Source organism: Onychostruthus taczanowskii, unplaced genomic scaffold, assembly GCF_017590055.1.
Source record: "Onychostruthus taczanowskii isolate IOZ18803 unplaced genomic scaffold, ASM1759005v1 scaffold6, whole genome shotgun sequence".
Taxonomy (NCBI): Eukaryota; Metazoa; Chordata; class Aves; order Passeriformes; family Passeridae; genus Onychostruthus; species Onychostruthus taczanowskii.
This window is the reverse complement of record NW_024503679.1, coordinates 5,229,244-5,251,664: the sequence shown is the minus strand read 5'-3', so window position 1 is coordinate 5,251,664 and position 22,421 is coordinate 5,229,244. Positions and strand designations below refer to the sequence as shown.

At 38.2% G+C, this 22,421-nt stretch overlaps 1 protein-coding gene across 8 annotated transcripts in view; it reads left to right on the top strand.

Annotated features, from left to right (window-relative positions):
• Positions 1–22,421, top strand: part of TCF12 (transcription factor 12) — a 160,757-nt gene that overhangs the window by 94,032 nt on the left and 44,304 nt on the right. For 6 of the 8 annotated variants that reach the window (XM_041418418.1, XM_041418417.1, XM_041418416.1 and 3 more), the window contains exons 8-9: positions 12,158–12,293; positions 15,542–15,594. In XM_041418418.1, the coding sequence (XP_041274352.1) occupies positions 12,158–12,293; positions 15,542–15,594 (189 nt within the window). Of the gene's footprint in view, positions 1–12,157; positions 12,294–15,541; positions 15,595–21,674; positions 21,700–21,793; positions 21,949–22,421 lie in introns of those variants that run through there. The other 2 variants (XM_041418426.1, XM_041418422.1) reach the window with 2 other exon arrangements.

The window sequence follows — 22,421 nt, the reverse complement described above, 5'->3', positions numbered from 1 at the left end:
TGTTTTAAACAAGCCAAAAAGGAGCATCCAAAAGTATACAGACTCCTAAGTGGATGGGTAAGATGACAAATTAAGGCTTATGCAGAGCTGATTTAGATGAATGTCAAAAAATTTTTACCTGGAGGAAGAATGGACAGCTTTTAGAAGAAATACTGAAAACTCTATTTAGCTGTTGGAATGAAATGCAGTGCTACACTACTTGACACAAAGTCTCTTTTTGTGTCTTTGAATTGAAGGGAGGGTGGTGGTTTGTGATTTTTGTGGGGAGCTCCACCATTCTTGTTGACCATATAACTGCAGTTTTGGGAATGGCAACTTTTCACAAATTATAAATCAAGTAAAGGTTAAATTTTCAGAAAGCTTCTTGTGATAAAAAGGGTTTTCTTCACATTTGTGTGATTTTGTAGTGAAGACAGTAGCTTATGTGAAAGAAACAAGATTAGACTTAAGATATTGAATTCACTACTCCCATTTCCAATATCATCAGAAAGGTCCCCAGCTGTCACTGCACATTGGTTTGACAGGTCTGAGCTCAAAGAAAGCCAGGGGTCTGCACTATTTTTAAAGTGAAATTGAGATAAATGTGCAGTACATGTGGAGCTGTTAGACTAATTCTTCTAATTGTTTGTGTGGGTCTTCCCAGAAGGTGACTTTATCCCCAGGAGCCTGAGAGTGCCCTGGGTGATTGGTGGGGGGATGCTCCTTCAGCCTCACGGTGCCTGTTCTCATTGCCTGGCACAGGCTCTCCCCACTGGCATCACTAGGCTCAGCAGAGTAAATTGTTGGTGACTATCCCCTTTAATGTTCTATTTTCATTCTAACAATCATGCATGAAAAATAGATATGATGGATTTTTTGACATGTGGAGATAACACATTTTTCCTCCCTTCATAATAATTTGAAGTCTGCACTCTATCCTGTGTGTGGGAAAGGAGTGGAATCAAGTGCTGAATGTAATGGATGCGGGGCAGGAACTGAAGAGGCATCCAGCACTTATGGTTTAAAGTGCAGCCTTTTATAAAGAGTTGTATCTTAATTTACTCCATTTTTGTTACTCATTAATCTCGATGGTCTACATGATGATGGGACTCTTAAAAACTTGTAAAACCCATTTAGAAAAAACTGCTGCTGGTAAAACTGTGGAGTATGTGAGTGCTGGAAGGAGCTATGGATTGAATTTAGTAATTACATTTCACTTAGACTATGTACAATCATATATATATATAAAATCATTTATAAAATATACACTAGTACATTATGTATATACATATTGCATGAAATGTATAGCACTACACAGACAGCATAGGGATGATCTATATGATACTGTGTACACTACATGTATTTTATTTAGTGGCAGATGGATTTCTAACTCATTTTTGCTGCTGTTATTATATAGGTTTTGTGTATGCTGGTAATACAGAATAAATAAGGCAGGTTTCTCTTGGATGAAAAAAATCCAATTGAAAGCTGGTCCATCAATATTTGCAGTAATATTTCTACCCCATTTTCCCTTCAATAGCCATCAGCTCTGCTGTTGCCATGAAGCTAATGTGAGGTGACTCATTTAGCAGCATATTATTGCATCATTGCAACATGATGTAAGGCACATCAGGCTTTATTAAATTAGCCTGAATTTTGCAGTATCTCAGTAACATTTTGTGCACATTAGCACCACACTTAGTGCTCCTTATGGGGATATAGTTCAAGTAAACATATTAAGACATGATTTCAGACAACTTTTCAGAATTTACCAATTTCTCCTTTCTTCACAGTTTAACATGGAACTTTAAAGGTTTGCATCTTGTTGCCTGCAAATGCAGCTATTTGTTAAAGAACAAAATGGCAGCATTTGTTAGCTGTGTTTGTTAGCTGTTACGTCCTTAACGGACTAAAAAGTTTGTTTTATTTTTGTGTAAAAAATTGTTTCTTAACAAACACTATAAGAACTTTTGAAATAAACCCAAAAAATGCCTTTAGCATCAATTTCTTGGGCAATTTAACAGATGATCACTTCAGCAAAAGAAATGACTGCAAGTGCATGTTACTTTGTCTTTGCATAGTCAGTAATTTGCCTCTTTAAAATTTAAAGAGACTTTAAAGCAGCTTGAGCAGAATTCAAACCTAAAGAGCAATCCTGCACTGTTGGGGCAAGTAGTTATCTCAGAGCTCACTCTCTAATAGCTGAGGAAGTGTAATGAGGGTGCAGCTCCAGAAATTTGAGCTGTCTTGGGAGAACATAAAAGCTCATTCGTATTGTGCATAAGCAAAAATGGCAACATTTTTGTATTACTGGCTGGGTGGTGAGGATCGAGCAAGCAAAAGTTAAAACAAGAGTATAGATACCAGAAAATAGCACCAACTTAAATGTATTTTTAATATGTTCCTAAACATATTAACTAATATTAATAAATTATATTTAACAACAAATTAATAAATTTGTATTAAATTTATTTTGCTAAAAGAAATATGAATTTATATATAAAACAATTCTATAAATTAGTGTTATAATTTTAATTTGTACAGTTGTATAAATTATATAAGTAAGATGTATATTTGGTGTAATGGAGAAGATTGATTTTAATAAAGCGTCAGGTAACATTAAACAGCTGTAACATTAAGCATACAGACAAAAATGTGAATGTTAGGTGATAAAATGTGCAAATGTATGTGGGAAGCAGAAATGAGATTTACTGACAAAAATGGAAAAGTAGAGAAGAATCTGAAAAATGGAATTGGAAATACAAGTTTTGTACAAAAAACTCAGAAGTGACAACAGTGAAAGAAATGAGTGATTGTGAATAGTGGGGTAGAGCAGGATTTTAGTGGCATTTGACAGCTGAGATGTTCCTTAAAATGCGAGAGTTAGACTAGAACAAGGTCGCTGGGCACATGGTGTTTTCCCGGTGGTTGCTGTTCAGGTGGGTGCGAAGGCGCACAATTAAATCCTGCTCGGGCTGCAGGTGTGCTCCTGAGGAGCAGCGTGGCAGCCTGGCACTGCCACTGCTCCTAGGATGCTTTGCCAGGGTTTCTGCCAACCAGCATCCATTAAACAACCAGCAAGCTCTCCCTCCTCACTGCTGGTGTATGTCTGAGGATGCTTTCGATGGATCTTTCCAATGAGGCAGAAAATTACATCGTTTTCAGCACCTTTCTGATGAGTGGGGCCCTAGAAAGGCTACAGTGGCACCAGTTGCTTTTGTTCCTTCCTTACATAGTTTTAGAAGCAGTACAGAAAACACGATGTCTCCTTAAATCCAAGTAATACTGAGTTATGGAAGTATAAAAAAAAAATTTAAGACTTGTACATGTGTGGGGATTTTAATACCAATATAACTTTAAAGCTGAAAAACTGGTTTTATTTTGTAAATTCTCTCTTTTTAATCTCCCCTTCTCTGACACTTTTGATATCAGGTGTCTCCCTGAAGCAGATTTTTACAGCTGAGCTATCAATCTCTAAGAAATGCAGCTGCTGAAGGAAAGGCTGACACAATGTTAACTGAAGCAGTGACTCTGGATTCTGCCAGCTGATACCATCCTGAAAGATTGGGATGGGGAGAAGGATATATAGTTTAAGGGCAGATGGAATGCCTGAACTTTAGTTTATTTTGCTTTATTTTACTTCTCAAGTAGAATCAAGCAATATTAACTTTCTTTTCATCATGATTTATTAGAAGTGAATTACTTATGCTATTGGGAAAATATCTCCTGTCACTCAGCAGATAAGGAGTCTGCAGAACCGTTTTAGAAAGTAAAAATGTATGGGGCACAGGCTAGATTTCTTTTTCCAGCGCTGGAGGTGACCACCTGAAGTTAATCAGGGAAGACATTCCCCCTGGAATGAAGTGGGTAGCAGGTGTTAGGAATTTGTTATAGTTGGAGGAGGGATGCTATTTATAAAGGGGGAGCAGCTCTGTAAGGAATAATTTTCAATGCCTTTACCAAGCAAACAGTTTCTTGTCTTTGCCCTTCTCTTTCTCACACTCTTTAGGATTGGCAAATTTCCTTGCCACCTTTCTTTTTATGTTTATTTTTGATTGTATTTAAGGTTATGGTTATTCTGTAAACTGATATACATATTATCTTGCATATTGCTACATAAGGAGGGAAAAATAATGCTACAACACAGAGTGCAGGTAAAACTTCTTTGGTGAATTGCTATTTGTGTCTAGCACTGCCTCAGAGCTGGGTGGTTCTCAGTTACAAATTTATGGTATTAGTGGAGGATGGGGAAAATACTAGCTCAGCTCTGTACTCCCAGCCATGCCTGCTTATCTGAATGAGCTGGATTGCCCTTTGGATTTTCTTGAAGTGTGCATTCCTTTTGTCTGTAATTACTCTAGTATGTTAAGCCTCCATTTACCTTCCTTTTTGAATTAATAGGTAGAGAAAGTCCCTTCCCCGGCTTCACATATGCACAACTAACTGGTGTCAAGGAGAGCAGAGGCCCTGAGTAGGACTGGGGAGGGGGAGTTGAGTGGTGTAGGCAGCCTGTTACTGAGCACTGCTTCCTGGGCTGGGTGTGGAGCAGAGCCTGGGCACTCAGGCAGTGCTGGGAAGGAGCACAAGATTTGTCATTTCCATTCCTCCTTCATGGAACTAAACCATCCAACTTGTTTTGGTTTCAGCTGTGTTCTGGAGTGCTTTTCCAGACACTGGTGCTCCTGCTGGCACAGGTTTTTGAGGAGCAGGGAGAGAAGGATAACATTTATTCAGGAGAGAGGATTGTAGCCTAAGATATCTCTTGGCCATTTCCTAGCATCCTAGTATTGAGCTGAGCTCTGCCTTGATTATATGTGAGAATATATGGGTTCTCCATGTTAAGTCTTAACAATTAACTGGTTGCTTTAGTAACGTACCCTCATCGTGTTAATAATTTTCTGACTTGGTTCTTGGAGCAAGAGAGATTTTTCTCTTGGTTGTGTGGGAGAGGAGATGTACAGCTTCCATATTATATACATGAAATGATCTAGTAATGGTCTGAAGTATTTTAAAATAATTTTGCTGAAGATGCAGAGGATAGTTTGAGAACTAAGGAGCAGATGCAAAGATACTTGGAGTTTTATAATATCCTTTATAGTCTAACTTCTGTAAATAAGACTCCGAAATAAAATCCTTTATTATAATATTGACTCCTCATGCTAGTATCTTGTAATCATAAAGGAAAGCAAGGAGGGTGGTACCATAAAAATTAAAAAATAGATGAATAACCACTCAGCAACTTCTCTTGTAAAATTTTAGAATTTTCCAGAAAACGGCTTTTGTATAATCACAGAAAGGGAGCTGTTCAAATTACTGTTTTCATAACGTAGCAAAAAGATTCAAAGGCAAAGGGAGGGGTGCCTGACCTGTAATCACAATGCTTAGTAATGCCTTCCTAGAATTCAGTCAGCAAGGCAAAAATACCTTGCCCGGGGGGATGAAGGAAGACAAGCTGAGGCAGCATAACCTCCGGGATTGGACACAACATCAGCAGGGTGCTGCTTTAGAAGCGTAAAACTGAATTTGTAGTCTTGCCAATATGCAGCATCAGTGCAGGGAAAACAATATTGCGAAAGAGAAGAGAGGGACTCTTCAAAATATTTGTGTTAGTCAGGGTCTTTAAAGACATTTAGATGCAAAAACCACAAAATTATTTCTTCCCTTTGCATTTAATCTTTGCTCTCCTCACTGCTAAAAAAACGCCATATATGTGATTCTGAATAAACTCCTTTCTTCTCTCTCCTCTGCCCCTGTGCTCAGTCCCAGTATATTTACACATGAACAGAATTTGCCACAGTAGCAGCAGCCTCTGCTTAGGTGCACACATGAATAACCAGCTCTTGGTGATCTGTAAAAGCTTTGGCATAAAAAGAGAATATATTGATAACCTGATCTTCACTGGTGTTACTATTATTGGAAAGACAGTAAAGCTAAATGTAATTTTGTTTATGATGTTGCATCACTTCAGTATTTAGTACCCTAGGTAGCTGGTTTTAAATCCAGTGAGCAAGATTAGCCTGATTACACTGGCAGGATGCTGTTGATGGATGACTGTCATTATCTTCTCAAACCTGCATGATACTTTAGGTATAGGAGATGATAATTAAATTTTCAAGAGACTACACTGAGATTATAAGACCTAAGTATTTTTTTTAAATGAGGAATATGTTTGCAATTATCAACATGTTGTTAGAGGATCCTCTCTTGAGTTGTTTTATTGGCAACCCCTGATTTCCTTTAAATTGATCAAGAAAAAAAGCTCAAGTTATCATATAACACTTTAGATGTTGTTTTGGTTTTCTAATTCTGATATTTTCCTCCTCCTGATACAGACCAAAAATGTATCTGATCAAATCTATTGGTAATGGCTTGAAGATGTACAGGTTAGCACAATATATTTAATGAAATGTTGTTTGAGACAAAACACTAGAGAGGATCATAATTAATGCCTCATTTTCTGCCAGTTGCTATTGATTACTCATTCAGAGTCCCTTTGTTCTCAAAATGGTAACACTGTATTTCACATTACTATTTGATGATATTCTCAGGATGAGATTCTTTAACAACATGCTGATAATTGCAAACATATCTCTAAAATTTAAATTTAAAATGAATTTACATCATATGTCAGTGTTTTTTCCAAATTCAGCTCCTATTTTGGAGTGCATATTCATTACAGTTTCCAGAGACTGGAGACTTGAGTAAAGTGAAATTCAAGCCTTTATATCTTAGTTATATTTTTGGCTTGACCTGCATGACGTGGAACTCAAGTGAATGGTCTTTTTGCAGCCCTAATCTCTCTACTGGACTAGGGTTTCAGAGCAATTGTTAGTTAATGTTGTAGTGTTGTGCTGGGTTTTCCTTTGAAAACACCATAACAAAATATACAACTTTGCTGGGGGATTTTGCAAGTTTACCAGAGTTTGACTTTTCTGTTTTGTTATGTTCTTTTAAGGCAGTTTATGCAAATTGTCAGGTTTATCTATAAGGGAAGACATGCAATACGGAGACACACTATATCCATGCTGTAAGTCATCCAAATAGCTCACTGAGTAAAAAGGACATGCACATGAAACTTGTGCTCTACCCAGGGCAACATTTCAAGTTTACAGTAAGGCAAGGAATGCACTTGCCATCTGCTCTGTGTAATTCTGAGAAATAGAGAGATGCCAAGTGAGTTTGTCAGTGACTGTGGCGGGATAATGGAGGGATTTGATTGAGATGAATGGTGTTGCATTACATTATTTTGTAAAAATAAAGTACTTAACCTTACAATTTTTAACTAGAACTCAAGTACCTTTTTTTTTTTTTTTTCACCTCTAGGCAGTTTTCATCCTTTAAATAGGTACAGCCTGACTGCTAGGATTGAAAGCATAAATTTTATGAAAAGGAAGCTAATGCAAAAAAATAGGAAAAATTAAATCTAGTTGAATCTCGTTGACTGTTGGGGAGGTTTTCAAGATCTAAGTTTGCAGTTGGTGAGTTGCAGCTCTCATTTCACTGCCAAAGCAGACTGCCTTATTATGCCAGCATAATAGGCCTGTCATAATCAGTTGCATATAATGGGCTAATGCTTTTATTCTCAACCATATTATTCTTTTGATAGAAAATAATGAATAATGTAAAGGCACACAGTTGTATTTGGATGAAACTATTGCATCGTTTGGCTATGGCTATGCTGGGAAAATTTGCATTCTTAAAAATGTTTGCCAATGTTTGTATTTAAGAAAAGAATGTGAACAAGATTTAGACCAAGAAGCACAAGGCTACCTGCCTATGGCAAATACACTTTTGAATAAGTAATACTGTATGTAGGTAGTGTATGGAGTGTGTTTGTTAAAACTGTTTGTGTGCTTTTCAGAACAGCTTGACTTTCCTGTTTGCATAGAGCCTAAACATTAGAGAGCTGCAAGGAATATTATGTAAGGACATCTGTAGCCTTTACTTATCCACTTTTTTTTTTTTTTTTCTTTTTAATATCAAAGTAAAATCAAAGAAATGTTTACCAACATATTAGAATTCTGCTGGCTGGTGTCCTAGAAACTCATTGAAGGCAGAGCAGTGTTTTGACATCAAATTGTACCTGAAGAGTCATACAGCTGGGATGGAGAGAAGAAAACTTAGGAATTAGTCAAACTCTTTTTTACTTTTATGCTTAAATTATTTGAAAGGATCAATTAAGAAGCCATTTTGAAATAAGTTGACCGAGGAACTTCTTTTTATCTCAGGCTTATAATTTTGATATAAGCGTATATTTGATTGGCTTGTTAGTTTGGATGGAAGCAAACTTTGCCTGCACAAAAATGCAGCTGCAGTGCAAAGCTACTTGTTTCCTGTGAGAAAGGTGTGTAAATCCACCCCCAATATGTAGATGTGAGTCTTTTCCCCGCACCTCATCCTTGCAGTGCTTGAATAGACACCTCCCCTGCATTTGATTTTTATGAGAATACTCTTCAGGAAAGTGACCCCTTTAAAGCATTTGTTGAAATAGTGGCCCTTGTGAAAGCCTTTCCTATTTGGGTCAGGCCATGCCATTTCCCCTGAGGCTGTCAAAACTGTTCTTGGTTTCTCTGAAAAGGGATAAACCTCAAAAGTAAAGCAGTCATGTTCACATCCTTTTCTCTTTTCTCTTCTGAATCAGGCTTGCTGTGTTCTTAGTTGACTGTAATAAAAGCTTTTTTTTTTTTAAAGTTATTGAACACTTGTTCCTTAGAAAACGTTGCTTTAAATAACTTTTTGTATATCTTGAAACTGGATATCTGCATTATAAAATCCAAAGAGGCAAGTTTTTAGGAATGATGCCTGTTCATTTACAATGGTAATACTGACAAGGACTTGGACAAGCATTCAGGAGAATAACCAGTCATTGATTATTCTTAGGTAATTGGGTGCATGCTTGGCAGATGAGGTTCAGAGTGAGGGTGCAGGTTCTCTGTGGAGAATGCCCCTAACCACGTGTGTAAGTGATCTGCCTCTGTGCAGGGACCTCAGGCACTTGGGCAGGAGAAGCTTGATGCTGATAATACAAAGCTTTTTTGCTATTCTCAGTGGTACTTTTGTATTCCTTTCTTTATCAGATGCCCTTAGGAAAGGATCAGTCCTAATCAATATTTTTTCTCAATTGGTTCAAACAGGCAGAAAAATCAATGAGCTGAACTAATGACATCTATTTTTATTTTCTTTTGGAAGACTGAGGAACAATTACAAAATTCTAAACAGATGTTACATTTGATTGGGCCAATGGTAGAAGAGGGTTGTGGTTTTGTGTTGCTTTGGTTTTTAAATCCTTTTTTTTATAAATAAAAAAATGCTTACCCAAACACAGTATAGATCAGAAAACTTCTTCAGAGTGTGTTGCACAGCTTGAGATTTACTATAGCTTGAGTATCTACTATAGTGCTTACACACTAACTTTGTTTTATTGTAGAAGCAAGGCAGCTTTGAAATTCAGGGTCTGGTGAAAATGTCAAACACTGGAATACTTAGGACAAGAGCAAGAGTGGCAGATGTCATGAAGTAAAGGTGGAGGTTAAGTCTGGAAAAGACACAGACTCATACCTTTTGGAATGACTTTGTAGAAATGAATTTTAGAGTTTTTACTGGTTGGTTCTTTTTATTCATTTTTTTAAAAAATCGTTTCCCATCTCCTAATGAGTAGAGGAACAGAGAAACTAGGAATCCTCCCACGCCCTTTTTTTTTTTTTGGAAGCATCTGTATGGATCCCATTGCATTTCCAAAATCCCTCCAGTGGTCAGGGGAGATGCTGGGGTAGCAGGGAGGGCTGTCTTTAATGTGACTGGGCCGTGGTTCCTAATTGTGTTTGACAGCTGCTCTGAGCGAGCAGGGCTGTGCTGCTGACCCCCAGAGGTCCCTGCCAGCCTCGGCGCTTCTGCCGTTCTGGGAGGGGGACCTCGCCTCAGCCTCTTGAAATGACAACTATCACAATACTTCCTCCCTTCCCCACAGACTATGTAAAGAAATTTTCCTTCAGTCCTGGGTACTCTTGGTCAAGAAGGTCAAGTGTTGGCCTAAGACTGGTTTCATTTCTTCTTCTGGGTAGCGTTGGTTTGGAGGAGCTGCTTTTCACAAAACGTTGCCCAGGTTTCTTGTGCAGTGTTCACCTCTTAAACTGTAGTAAATGTTTAGAATAGGATCTTTGCTAAATTCAGATTTGTACTGAGTAAGCCAGATATTCTGATTTTCATGTTTTCTGCAAAACAATAAGATCTTTATTATTTGACCAAAGCAAAAAGTAGAAGGCCTTGGAACAGCCCACAAGCAGATTTCCCCCCTGCATGTATTTGCTATATACTTTTTCCACCCTATCTCATTTCAGTATGAGTTTCAGATTAAGAATTCTGTTTCGAAGACTGTTGTAAGAATAACAGTGAAGAAGTTAAGCTGAGAGGAAGCTATTTCTATGCAGTAACATTTTTAATAACTTTTGATCTTCACACTTCTGTATAAAATACTTAACGCTTTTGGGCCTTCCTTTAGTTTGTGATGTGGCGATTCTTTCACATCCCACTCTATTCAATTAAAATATAAGATTTTCATGCTCAAATTAGTCATCAAACAAGAAAAGGGAGAAATTTCAGTGGTGATACAATGCAGGAAAAAAAAGCTTATTTTATATATATTCTGTAACTCTGTCTGAAGTCTTAATTTTCTGCGAATCCCAGTGCACTGCAAGGTAGAAGGAATTTAGTACCTTACTGCAAGCTGTATGGGTGAACCTCACCTTTCACATCTCACAGCAGACAGATCAGTTTTGATGATCTAGTATAATCCAAAAATACATTTATTTATGAATGAGCTATTTGAGCCTCAGAAGGGAAGGTGAGGAGAGGCAGGAGCAATGAGTGTGGCCTCTGCTGCTGTATCCCAAGCAGGCAGCAGCACTGGAGCCATTCCTGCCATCATCCAGCCCATGAGCAGGTTTGGGGAAACCTCCGGAACCCACGTGGGCACGAGGGCTTCTCCTGGAGACATGGAACAGGAATGTTGGCTTGGGAGCAGCGAGGCTGAAGGAGGAATTAGGTGGGGTTTTGGTATAAAAGTTACTTCAGTTAGCAGTCTTAGCATCACCTGACAATGAAATGTCAGTGCAGATGAGTCTAAGCAAAACATGCCTGTTGTCCTGCCAGCTGTGTTCACCCCCTTGTCTGGGAAGCTGCACCATGTACTGCCCATGGCTGAAGAATTCCAATTGCTTCTGAGGCTGCTGCTTCCACGTGGCCTTAAACCACTGGCAGACATTAACAGCAGTGTGTCTTTAGCTGTGTGCAATGTGGAGTGGATGCTGCTCCATGAGGAATGCTGTATGCACCAGCCAGGAGTGAAACACGGTGAATTTTTACCACCTGGTATGAAGAACATTTTCTGTACAGACAGTTCTATGGGTTTCCCTCCGTGACAGGATTTTCAGACTAAAACAAAGCTAAGCATAACATCACCCGTGGAATAACTATGTTGTTCTAAATCACCAACATTAATTTCAGTTTTACAGAGGAAATCCGAATAACGTGAGGTCAAACAATATACAATGCACTTGTTGAGTGTTTAGAATGTTTTTGTTTTTACTGCATGGGAAAGGAACAAAAAGGGTAGGGTTCAGCCACCTTGTTAGTTTGAACTGTTTAAAATGTAAATTTTTCATGTTCTGATCATTAATCTACTCTGTTATCTCTTGTCTGTATTTGATTTTTTTTTGGACAATTTTATTCCATGTTTTTATGAATGTAATCTAAGTCTTGATTTCTAAGTACGTGCTAAAACTTAATGTCATGCTATAAACTCTTAGCAGTTTTTATCAATTATGTTTATATTGTGTAATAGAAGAGGTGTTATATTGCAAACTAAACAAAGGATTATGATTTTTGTTTAAAATTTAAATATGAATTAATTATTTCAGATGTTTTCAGCTGAAATGGTTATGGCTTTTTGGAGGCTCACAGCTAAACTTGCTCTGCCTTTCTGAGTTATGCTGTAGTACATACTCTGAACATTGATTTTAAAAAGTCTACATTTTTTTGAACTCTAGAACCTTCACTAAATCCCAGTAAATTCCTATAAATCCTAAGAGCAGTAAGTGTGGTTAATAGTTTGTCAGCCTGGCATATTAACAGCTGCATTTTTGTAGAGCTTAATTTGACTTTTCTCTGTGTACTTTTGCAGTCTAGTCTGCTTCGGTCTGACATGGGGCTTGGCAGTGCAGGTCAGCTGTCATCCTCTGCAAAGCCTGGAACACCCTACTACCCATTTTCTGGCACAAATCAGCGCCGACGGCCACTTCATGACTCATCAGCTCTTGGTAAGTAATACAGACAGATTTAAACTTTTGTTCATGATACTGCTCTGCAGACTCTTTTTTTTGACAGTTCATTTAATATAAAGGAGATTGCTCTGTGCTGAGCAAGTGAAATTGCATCAAACTGCTGTTAGAGAAAAACTGAAATTATTAACATTTTCTTTGAGATGCTAGCTTCGATTCAACACTGGTCAGTCTGACTTACAAAACAAACAAGAAACTCTAATAAAACCCTTAATTGCAAAAGCAATAATGACAGATGGATAGGAGCTGATGACCAGCTGAGTGCCCTTAACCCGTGCCATCATTAACTCCTGGAAATGCCTGACCTTGAGGTCATTACCATTATTTAGTAGGGGAAGGACACAAAGGGGAAACAATTATCCTTTTATATGCTAAAAGTAACTTTATTCAGGGCAATATCTAGTTCATTGTAATTGGTTCAACATGCCTTTAAAGATCTTAGCAATTGGAAGCTAGTAGTTTATCCTAAAATCGAACTACCTTGCAAAATATGCAGGCAGGAACTTGCTTAAAAATTGTTATAATCCTGTGACAGTATTAGTATTTTAATCTGGGGAGAGTTTGAGGTGAATGGAATTTTCATACTTGGTCATAGACAGTGGTAATATTTTTTAGCTTTCTAATTCTCTTGAATCAGAGAATCAAGAATGAGCCAGCTGTTCTACAGGATCTGCTATAAGACTATTGTGAATAATTGGGTGTGCAAATTTAAAAAAATCTTTCTGGTATAAAAAGAGAGACTCTAACCTTATATTCTAGTTTACCATTATATTCTAGTTATATAATCCTATATTCTAGTTGCCATGTATTTAGATATTAGTATGATAGGTCATTAAAGTTTCTCTGATTATGTAGTTGAGTCTTTAATGCCCCTCATTGTGTATAGGACTTCTATTCCATAGTAAAAATCTTGTTTGTTGGAACCATGTAACTCCAACCATACTTTGCCCAAAATAAAATTTTCAAATGCAAATTGCTTTATGAAGTAACTTTAATATTAACTACAACTGCAAACTTCTTGGGCACTAAAATAGTCCTGAACATGTTTGGAATTGTTTTTAAAATATTTTTATTAGAAAATATTACTTTAGAATATAATCTTATATATCATAGGATCATTTAATCTGAAAAAGCCCTCTAAAACAATTGAGTCCAACCTTTACCCCAGCACTGCTCAGTCCACCACTAACCCATGTCCCCAGGTGTCACATGTACACACCTTTTAAATCCCTTCAGGGATGGTGTCCACCACTTCCTGGGCAGTGTGTTCCAGTGCCCAACAGTCCTTTGGGCACTGGAACAAATTTTTCCTGACATCAAACCTAAATCTCCCTTGGTGCAACTTAAGGCCATTTTCTCTTCTCCTAATGTATGTGTGTATGTAGGTGTTCTAAAATACCATATTTGTATGATCTTTTTACTTGTCAAACCAACTGCTGTTTAACTGGGGGTTGGCTGTCTTCATGAAGATTGTTGTAAGTATTCCTGTTGCTCAGAATAGCAGAACAAACACAGCAGTTCCTCATACCTGTTTCAGAAAAGGAACACTCTTAAAAAAGTTAATTGGAATTGTTTACAGCTTGAAAGGATGGTTGAGCTTCAATAGGAAATAATTGTGTTTTAAGCTGCTGCTGCTGTTTTAGCCCAAACTGCATTGGTTTTAGTGAGAAGCTACTTACAGTAGTAACCTGCTCTGGGTTTGAGTGGCAGGGGGGTGTTGGAGCTGGGCACAGGGTGCTCCAGAGTGCAGGGAGGTCACGGTGTGCAGCAGTCACTGAGATGGTCCTGAACGAGATTCTTGTGTCCTGTGCAAAGGAATAGAGTTTGGGAAGTTCCCGATATTATTAAATGAAACAAATGGAAGTGAAGTGTGGAGTTTTTAGAATATATTTAGATTTTTCTTTGAAAGAGAAACTCAGGGGGTATAAATGTGTTCAAACTGGTGATATTCCTCTTTCTGTCATGATTGAATCTGAGGTTTGTAGGGATATGGCAGGTGGTGGTTACAAATTCATGGAAATGTTTTTCTGGGAATGTCAGGAGGAGGAAGTAATCTTTTATCTCAAGTCTTTTCCAAAAGCTTGAGAAAGTCTGAGTTTTATTTTTTTTTTAATGGACTTGTTAAGTGCTACAAATCTGCTGCCTGAGAATTTCTAACAAAGTCAAATTATGCCCATTTTATCCCCGAGAAGGAATTGTCTGACCAGGATTATAACAAGCTCTTGTTAAATTTCATATTAAATTGCATTGAAACCAACCAGTGTTCTCTTCCAGGTGACATTCTGAATCCAATGTAAATATGTTTTCCAAAAGTCCTTTTCTTTTCTTTGTGAGCCCTATGGGAAATGATGAGAGTAAAGATATCCAGGAGATATCTCAGTTTTATCTTGTCATATCATCATAAATGTTCTGAATGAAAACAGAAAAATAATAATTTTGTGGTTTGATTAAAGACTTTATTGGTTAACTGTTGAACTGGTAATCTCGCCAGATACTCATCTTCAAAAATCAGTTGATTTGTAATTTGCATGCAGAGTTTTCAGATTAATTGTATTAGCATCTGAATAAACTGGTTCAGATTCTTGGTTTAGGTAGTGAAATTGCTGAGTACTTCTGTTATAATGCAATACCTACTGGCAGAAAGAAGCAGGTATCATACCTCCAACTCTTACATGCAAATTTGAGATGTATTGACTTTATTACTCAAGGAAAGTAATTAGGTCATTAAATTTGCTGTTTACAACCTTGGTGGACTCTAAAAACTATAGAATGTACATCACATTAGTATTCTTAGAGTATAAATCATGTCAAATTCCTTTTGGATAGTTCTGTCTTTACTCTGATGTGCAGAAGAGAAAACATTTCTCTTGCTAATAAGTCCCATTCTCCTCCTTGTATATCTCAAAACCATATTTGTTTCTTAGCAAGTGTGTAAGGTCATAAGTATACCCTTCAGAGTAACAGTTCTTAGGAATAACTGTTTTCCTTAGGAAAAGAATTTAAAGTAACTATTTAGCGAAGCTGTATTTGGAGAACATGGTTATGTTACATTTTTATATTGATGTGAAAGACAAATCTCTTTGCCAGGGAATAAAAAAAAAAAAAAAAAACCCAGAAATTGCAAAATAAGGCATTCATCATGGAAGGAAAAAACTGAGCAGTGTAGCTATTTATTCTTTTTCACCTGTAATGTAGATACTTGATGAAATGCTATTTTTCTTGTACAGATCCTCTACAGACAAAGAAAGTAAGAAAGGTGCCCCCTGGTTTGCCTTCTTCTGTAAGTACTACATTTTTTATTTGTAGTGATAAAAATTTGGCTCAAATAGCATTCTCTTTACCTGCCATACATACAAATTACTTAACTTCAGCACTAGGAGGCTGTCTGCTGGACATGAACAGCTAGGCTAGGTAATTGGGAGTGGTTCTGCAGGACTAAATACACATTTGATGTAGAATTTTTAGATTTCATAGCAGTGATTTGTAGCTCGCTCATATGCTCCTACCCACTTGTCCCTGTCATTTGAATTCCTCTCTTGGGAAGAGAGCTGGGCCAGGAGCTGTCAAAGAAGATCTCCTGTACAGGTCTTTTGATGTTTAATTAGTCATTATGTTGCTGAACAGGAGGACAGACAGAGATTAATAGCTGAGAATCTTAGAAATTTACATTTGTAATAATCCCAGTGGAGCTGAAGACATTAAGATTCGGAGGACATGTACAGCTCAGCTTGCCTCAGTAGGACTGAGGTTATTAATATGCATAAATCACTGAGTCAGATGTTCATTGTGAAGTCCTGGTGGATTTTAAAGCCTTCATTAAGCCTTTCCTAACTTCAGCCTAGCATCAGGAAAGCTTTCAAGCAACTAGTTTGTTGATCCCTCTTTGCTTGAAAATTTATCCTTCGAGAATAAAGGGCTTTGATAAAAAAGGTTGGAAGGGTTTTGGTGGAAAAATCATTAATGGCTGTGATAATCTAATGCTATAGGGGTGTTTTGTGGTATTAAATATGCTTTATTCTTAAAAGGAAGAAAATTGTTTATAAATGAATCTGCATTTAAAAATCCACGTGAAGTGAAAAATCCCCAGTGAAGTGAAGGACAGAATTATTTTTTCCCTTGCTCAGAACAAACAGGAGGGGAGGGGGAAGCTCCGCTGCCTTGCGGGATGCATCTCTTTGTTGTGTAAATGGATGTTGGGCTTTTATTTGGCAGTACTTAACACATGGGCGCAGGTGCACTTGGATGAGTCATAACTCAAAGCCGGATAGGCTGAATAGAGCACACTGCACAGGAGCAGTAATACAGCGCGAGCAAAATGGGGCTGAGCTTTTCATTTCGTACTGAGCCTGAACTACGGATGGTGTCTTCTAGTCCTCGCATCTCCCCTGTTCTCTCCTCCCTCTCTTTCCCTTCTTCCTCCCCCTGCTCACGATGATACAGACAGAACCCGGGATCTGAAATCCTATTTTAACAGTACTTCCAGATGGAGCTGAGATAGTGTGGATAGCCTGGGGCAGCTGTGCTCTGAACCTGCAGCCTACCTGGAAGCCAGGATTGCAGCTGCAGGCACTCTTAAAAGCTTTTGCTTGCATAAGCACTTGGGCCCCACTAGAGGCTGAATAGCTGCTTGATAAACAAAATGAACACAATGCCTCAAATCATTATTCCCGAGGCCAGGAATATTCTTCTTTCCCCCCTCCCCTTTTTTTTCCCCCCCTTCAGCAGCAGCTAAAAATAGTTTGGCAATTTACATTTTAACAGTTGCGTGTTATGTAGGGTGGCTTTACAGTCTAGCAGATGATTTCTGCTAGATTAACAAAAATATATTTAAAATGTCAGAGAAGCTGAAACACATAGCTGTGCAATTTTCATGAAATTTATTACAGTAATTCTAGGCAGTAATAAAGCTTACGCTACACGTTTAATATTTAGTAGCATCAGCCAGGTAAAGAGATCATTTTGGAGAATGAAAGATTTCTCTCATTTGTCTTACCAGGTTTTAATTTTAACAAGCAGTATTTTTCAAATGGTTTTCATTTAATTCTTCTTCTGTAAGAGTCGAGACAATGAAATGCTGATAGATTTTATTTGTATTAACATTGTACCAATCTGTGCAATTAAGTGCAGTTTCACGGAATAATTATTATTCAGTGAATTATCAATGATTGTGATGCTGCAGGTTTTAAGCACTGTTTCTCTGTATTTCAATGCTTTCACTGCTGAATAGAGCCTTGAAGTAAAATGACACGTCACAAAAAAAAAATTATGAGATACTGCGTATGTGGAAGATGATACAAAACTAAATTTCTCTGAGCATCATGAGAAATTTAAATTGAGTAGATCATTATGTAAGTGTACTCTTTATTTTAAATATACCTTCCTAAGAAGTCGGAATGTATTGTGGGAAAAAGTTGCTTTAGCGCAGAGAAGTTTAATTATAATACAAAAAGTCAGAGGCAAGATGATGCTTAATTTTGTTATACAAATCTGTATTTTTTAGTTTTTCAGTTTCTAAAATATTGGTTTCTGCAATGTTTTTGTTAGTACAAGACTGCCATGTCAACGGATACTCAGCAGTAATTGAATTTCCTAGATAACTGTAATTTAATAACAGTCTTGTAAGTAATAATGATTCAAAAAAACCCAAACAACCCTTCCTCTAGTTTGTTTCTTTCTCCCTTGGTTTTATATGGTATTTTCTGAAATTATTTGTTTTGACGTTTATCTTTTTTAATGTGTTCTTATCAGGGCCTAAAGTAAAAACAGTTACAGAGAAAAGTGCTGGTGAATTGCTTGGCTTCTTTCTGGAATGCAACTCAATCTGAATTTGTCCTCTTACTGTAAAAATTAAATGTTCCAGGCAAATGCATTTTTAAGTTTTTGTGTTGTAACTTGTTATGTGGTGACTCACTGCCCAAAACATTTTGAATGTTGACTTGCAAGCATTTGTGTTAAACTACAATTACTAAATTTAAAGCACTCTGAGGAGGATACAAATTAAAAACCGTATTTTTTTAAAAGCCAGATTTGAGTGAACAGCAAGGTTGCCATGCTGTTTATATTGTAGGGAGGAAAATAGTGTTCAGTGAGCTATATTGTCTTCAGAGATTGAAAACTGTTGTATTCTGGGAATTCTTCTGATTGTAGGAGTTAACTAAGGCAGACACTAATAACATCATGTGACCTAAAACCAGCAGCTCCTCGGCCAGGCAGAATGTCAGGGCTTCCAGAGAGCTGCTCAGGCTGCACAGGGAGAAGACAAACAAGTGAGGCTCTCTCAGAAATGCCCAGGGAGATCATCACCCAAAAATGGATGGGCTGTGAGCAGAAACCTCCTATTTACATGTAGAGTCAGGAAATATTTCAAACTAACGTTTTTTACTAGTACCATAATCAGTGGCTATCACGAGGTCATAATTCTAAGTAAAATAGTGTGAATATCTATCATCATTCTTTTGCTATTTAATTAGTGTCATATCAGCAAAATAACTGGAATACATTGTATCTGTTGATTTTTGTTAGAGAAAATGAGCTGTGACGTACAGACATAAATGTCTTCTTGTTTTCTGTGTAGTTTCTAATAAGTATTTTGAGTATATTAGGCTTTCCATAGTACCTGAGAGGTTCAGTTAATATTAAACTTGGAATTGCACTTATTTAATACGAGATTGTCAAATTAGTATTTTCTGATACCAGGGATTTCTTTCTAAATTCAAACTTGTATTTTTCAATACATGTAAGACAACTCGTATTTTCATTATAGGGATTCCTTATATATCACCTTCTATGATATGTGTATAGTCCGTGGGTGCTAATTTCTTGCAAGAACTATTTATGGTGCAAAGACACAGCAAATGATGCTTGCATGCATAGAACTACCTCCCATTTAAGGTTCTTTTCTTTCTGCTTTCCTGCCAGTCTTTTGAGATATCTCTACAAGCTCAGTCTTAAAACATGTCACATAAAGATACTAATGGTACAAGAAGAGAAATAATAAATGTTACTCCCTTCTGTGTTCTTTCCTTCCTCTACCCATCCTAAAGGGTAAAAGGAGATTATTTGAAATGGTAGAATGGGAAGTAGCTTCTGAGTGATTATGTGAAACCAAGTTTTTGAGAGTTTAAAGTTTAGACTGTATTAGAAATAATACAATGTTCACCACACTGAGTGGTCTCTGCCAGTATTAGCAATTTCCATGTCTATTGAAGTAGCCTGGTGTAAAGCAACACCATTGGAATACTTTATGAACTGTGTGGCTCTGAGTCAAAACTTCGGAGCATCCTGGGAAGATATTTCGTGTGATGTTGAACTGACTGTGATGCTGTGTTTAACTGACTTTCTAGGGAGACATTTTTTGCTAAGATTTTTTTTCCCACTGTCCACAAACAGTGCCCAGATGTGAAAAGCAGGATTTAGTTTGTTCAGATCTGTTCTGAGCTGCCTTGCACAGTCAAGTGATACATTCAACTGTCACTTGTCTTTAATAGCGAGAGCTCTCAAAGCCAGCAGGAACTCTCCTGACCCTCTCCTCTCTGCACTGCTGTGTTTTACAAAGCAAGTTAAATAATGAAACTGAGTAAATAAATCTTTATGGATAATGCCACACAGAACTTAGGATTTCTTCCTCAATACACAGTCTTCCATCTTCTGCTTTATGCTTGTTCTTTGGTCACTTGATTTATAGAATAAAGTTTTTAGGGACTTGCTAAGTACTGCTTTTTAAACACTGTGTTCATCTATGTACCTGAACAAAATGCAAATGTATAAAAATCCAACCCCTAAATTATGTTACAAACCAAGTTAAAATATTTGAGATTTTGTGTTTAATAAGAAAAAGGTCTGTTTTTCTGGTTGGATTATTGTAGGGTTTTTTTTCAACATGGCCTTTATTTGATATCTATCTGAAAACTGCAGTAGCCTCAGATTATAGCATCCCACCTGCTCTTTGCTACATGAGAACATTTAGTTGTCATTAAACAACCAGGGAGCCCATTGCAAAGTCTTGGTATGAGAGTTCAGCTCGAGATCTCACTGAATTAGGGTGAAGGTACTTGAGCACCCACTCTTGAAAGCTTTTTTAAAAATTTGCAATCAGGTTATTTTTCCAAACTAACTGTCCTGTCATCTGACTGTGGTAAACTAATGTAAGGTTGCTTAATTGAGAGATCTTCTCTGAAGATCTGAAAATCCTGCATATATCTACACCCATGATGGATATATAATGATGTCAAATAATTTCTCTGTGTTTGGATTTACTGGAGGTATTTATTTTTGAAGTTTTCATAACATATCAAAACGAGTGTATTGGATGCTCTTAAATTAGAGTGTAGATTTGCATAAAAGAACCTTAAATTTTGTGTATAGTTAGAAAAGATGTTATTAAAATAATACTGAGTTGCAGTTCATGTTATTTAGAGAGAAGTTAGATGGAATTTCTGCAACTCTGCTTTTCCTCAAAGATGAATGTGTCCATTACCACAAATTGGTGTGGTGTTTTATAACAATAGATAAGGATAGAAGCTTTTCTGAAGACTATTTCTTACTATCTTTTGCTTGATAATAGTTGTGGCTTTGGTGGGAAGATGTTTATAAAGCTTGAAGTGAGCTGGGAAAGTAGTGAGGAATGTTTTGTTGCTGCACTTCCATGGGCTGTTGAAGTGAGTGGTTTCCCTTCGCTTGCTCGCTCAGCCCCAAAGCGGGGCTGGCTGCTTTGTCAGAAATGGCCAATACAAAACCAACCAAATGCAAAACCAAAACAAATGCTTTTTCAAAAGAATGGTACTGAAAGTAAAGCACTGCATCATTTTAAAGTAAAATTTCACATGTAGATGTGACTACACAATGAAGCAAAGAAATTGAATTAAATGACCTATTTTAGTGCCACAGTTGCTTGTGTCATCAGGTTTTATAAAGCAAGCAAGTTGTTCAATCTTGGAGACACAGTTGTGGGATTTCATTCCACTTGCACTGATAGCTACGATTAGCTGTTAGTTCTTCCTTTCTGTAAGGCACGGGTGTGTTCCTGATTCTGGGTGACAGAAGGATTGTTTGGCTTGTGGGAGCTCTCGGCTTCATTCGCAGTTTAGCCGAGCAGCGAGCTGGAGCACAGGAGAAGGGGGAGGGACGCAAGGCGCTCCATGCCGAGGCGCAGCTAGCGCTCAGCGTTGGCCTCGCCATGTTCCAGAGCCCCCGAGAGCCAATTTCTGCCTCGGCCTCGGCGGCGTGCGCGGGCCGGGCCGGGCCGGGCGCAGGTCGGGCCTCTGGAGCCCCCTGCAGGCCGAGGGCGCCGGCGCAGGGCCCGGCCGGGTACGGGCGGGCCGGGAGAGAGCCCCGGGCGGGCCGGGCACAGCCGGGCTGGGAGAGAGCTCCGGGCGGGCCGGGCCGGGTACAGGCGGGCCGGGAGAGAGCTCCGGGCGGGCCGGGCCGGGTACAGGCGGGCCGGGAGAGAGCCCCGGGCGGGCCGGGCACGGCCGGGCAGGGAGAGAGCCCCGGGTGGGCCGGGCCGGGTACAGGCGGGCCGGGAGAGAGCTCCGGGCGGGCCGGGCACAGCCGGGCCGGGCCGGCACAGGGACCCCGCAGGCACACGGACATCGCCCGGCCCGCTGCTGTTGGTGTGCAGGGATCTGTACTTCAGGTAGTCTTGTGCGAGTTTCAGTAACAGCCGTGCTGAGTTATCTCAGGGTTTAAAACTCTTTGAAGGTCTGCATAGGTTTCTAGGCTGGATGGGTTTTTAGCACGTTTTGTGGTGATTATCTGGCTTCTAATAGGATAGTTTATTGCCTCAGGATAGTAAACATGTTTGTTTACTTTTTAATGCAGATATGGGTGGTTAAGACCTTCCTATAGGGGCTTTCATACTGTAAGTGCTTTATATTTTCAGAAAAATAATAGAACTTTCTGAACTTGAGCAATATCCTATCAAAGTTAAATTTGAATGGTTTTGAAACAAATTTTAGACTTCCTCTAAGAAATTATTTTGTGATTTATTCTGAAGACTGGAATATGCAGCACTTTTTTCTTCATTCTTCCCATTCCAAGAAAATATTTGTTTAATAATGTAAATATCTCATAAAATTGGATAAATTCAACTTGAATATTGAATAAATT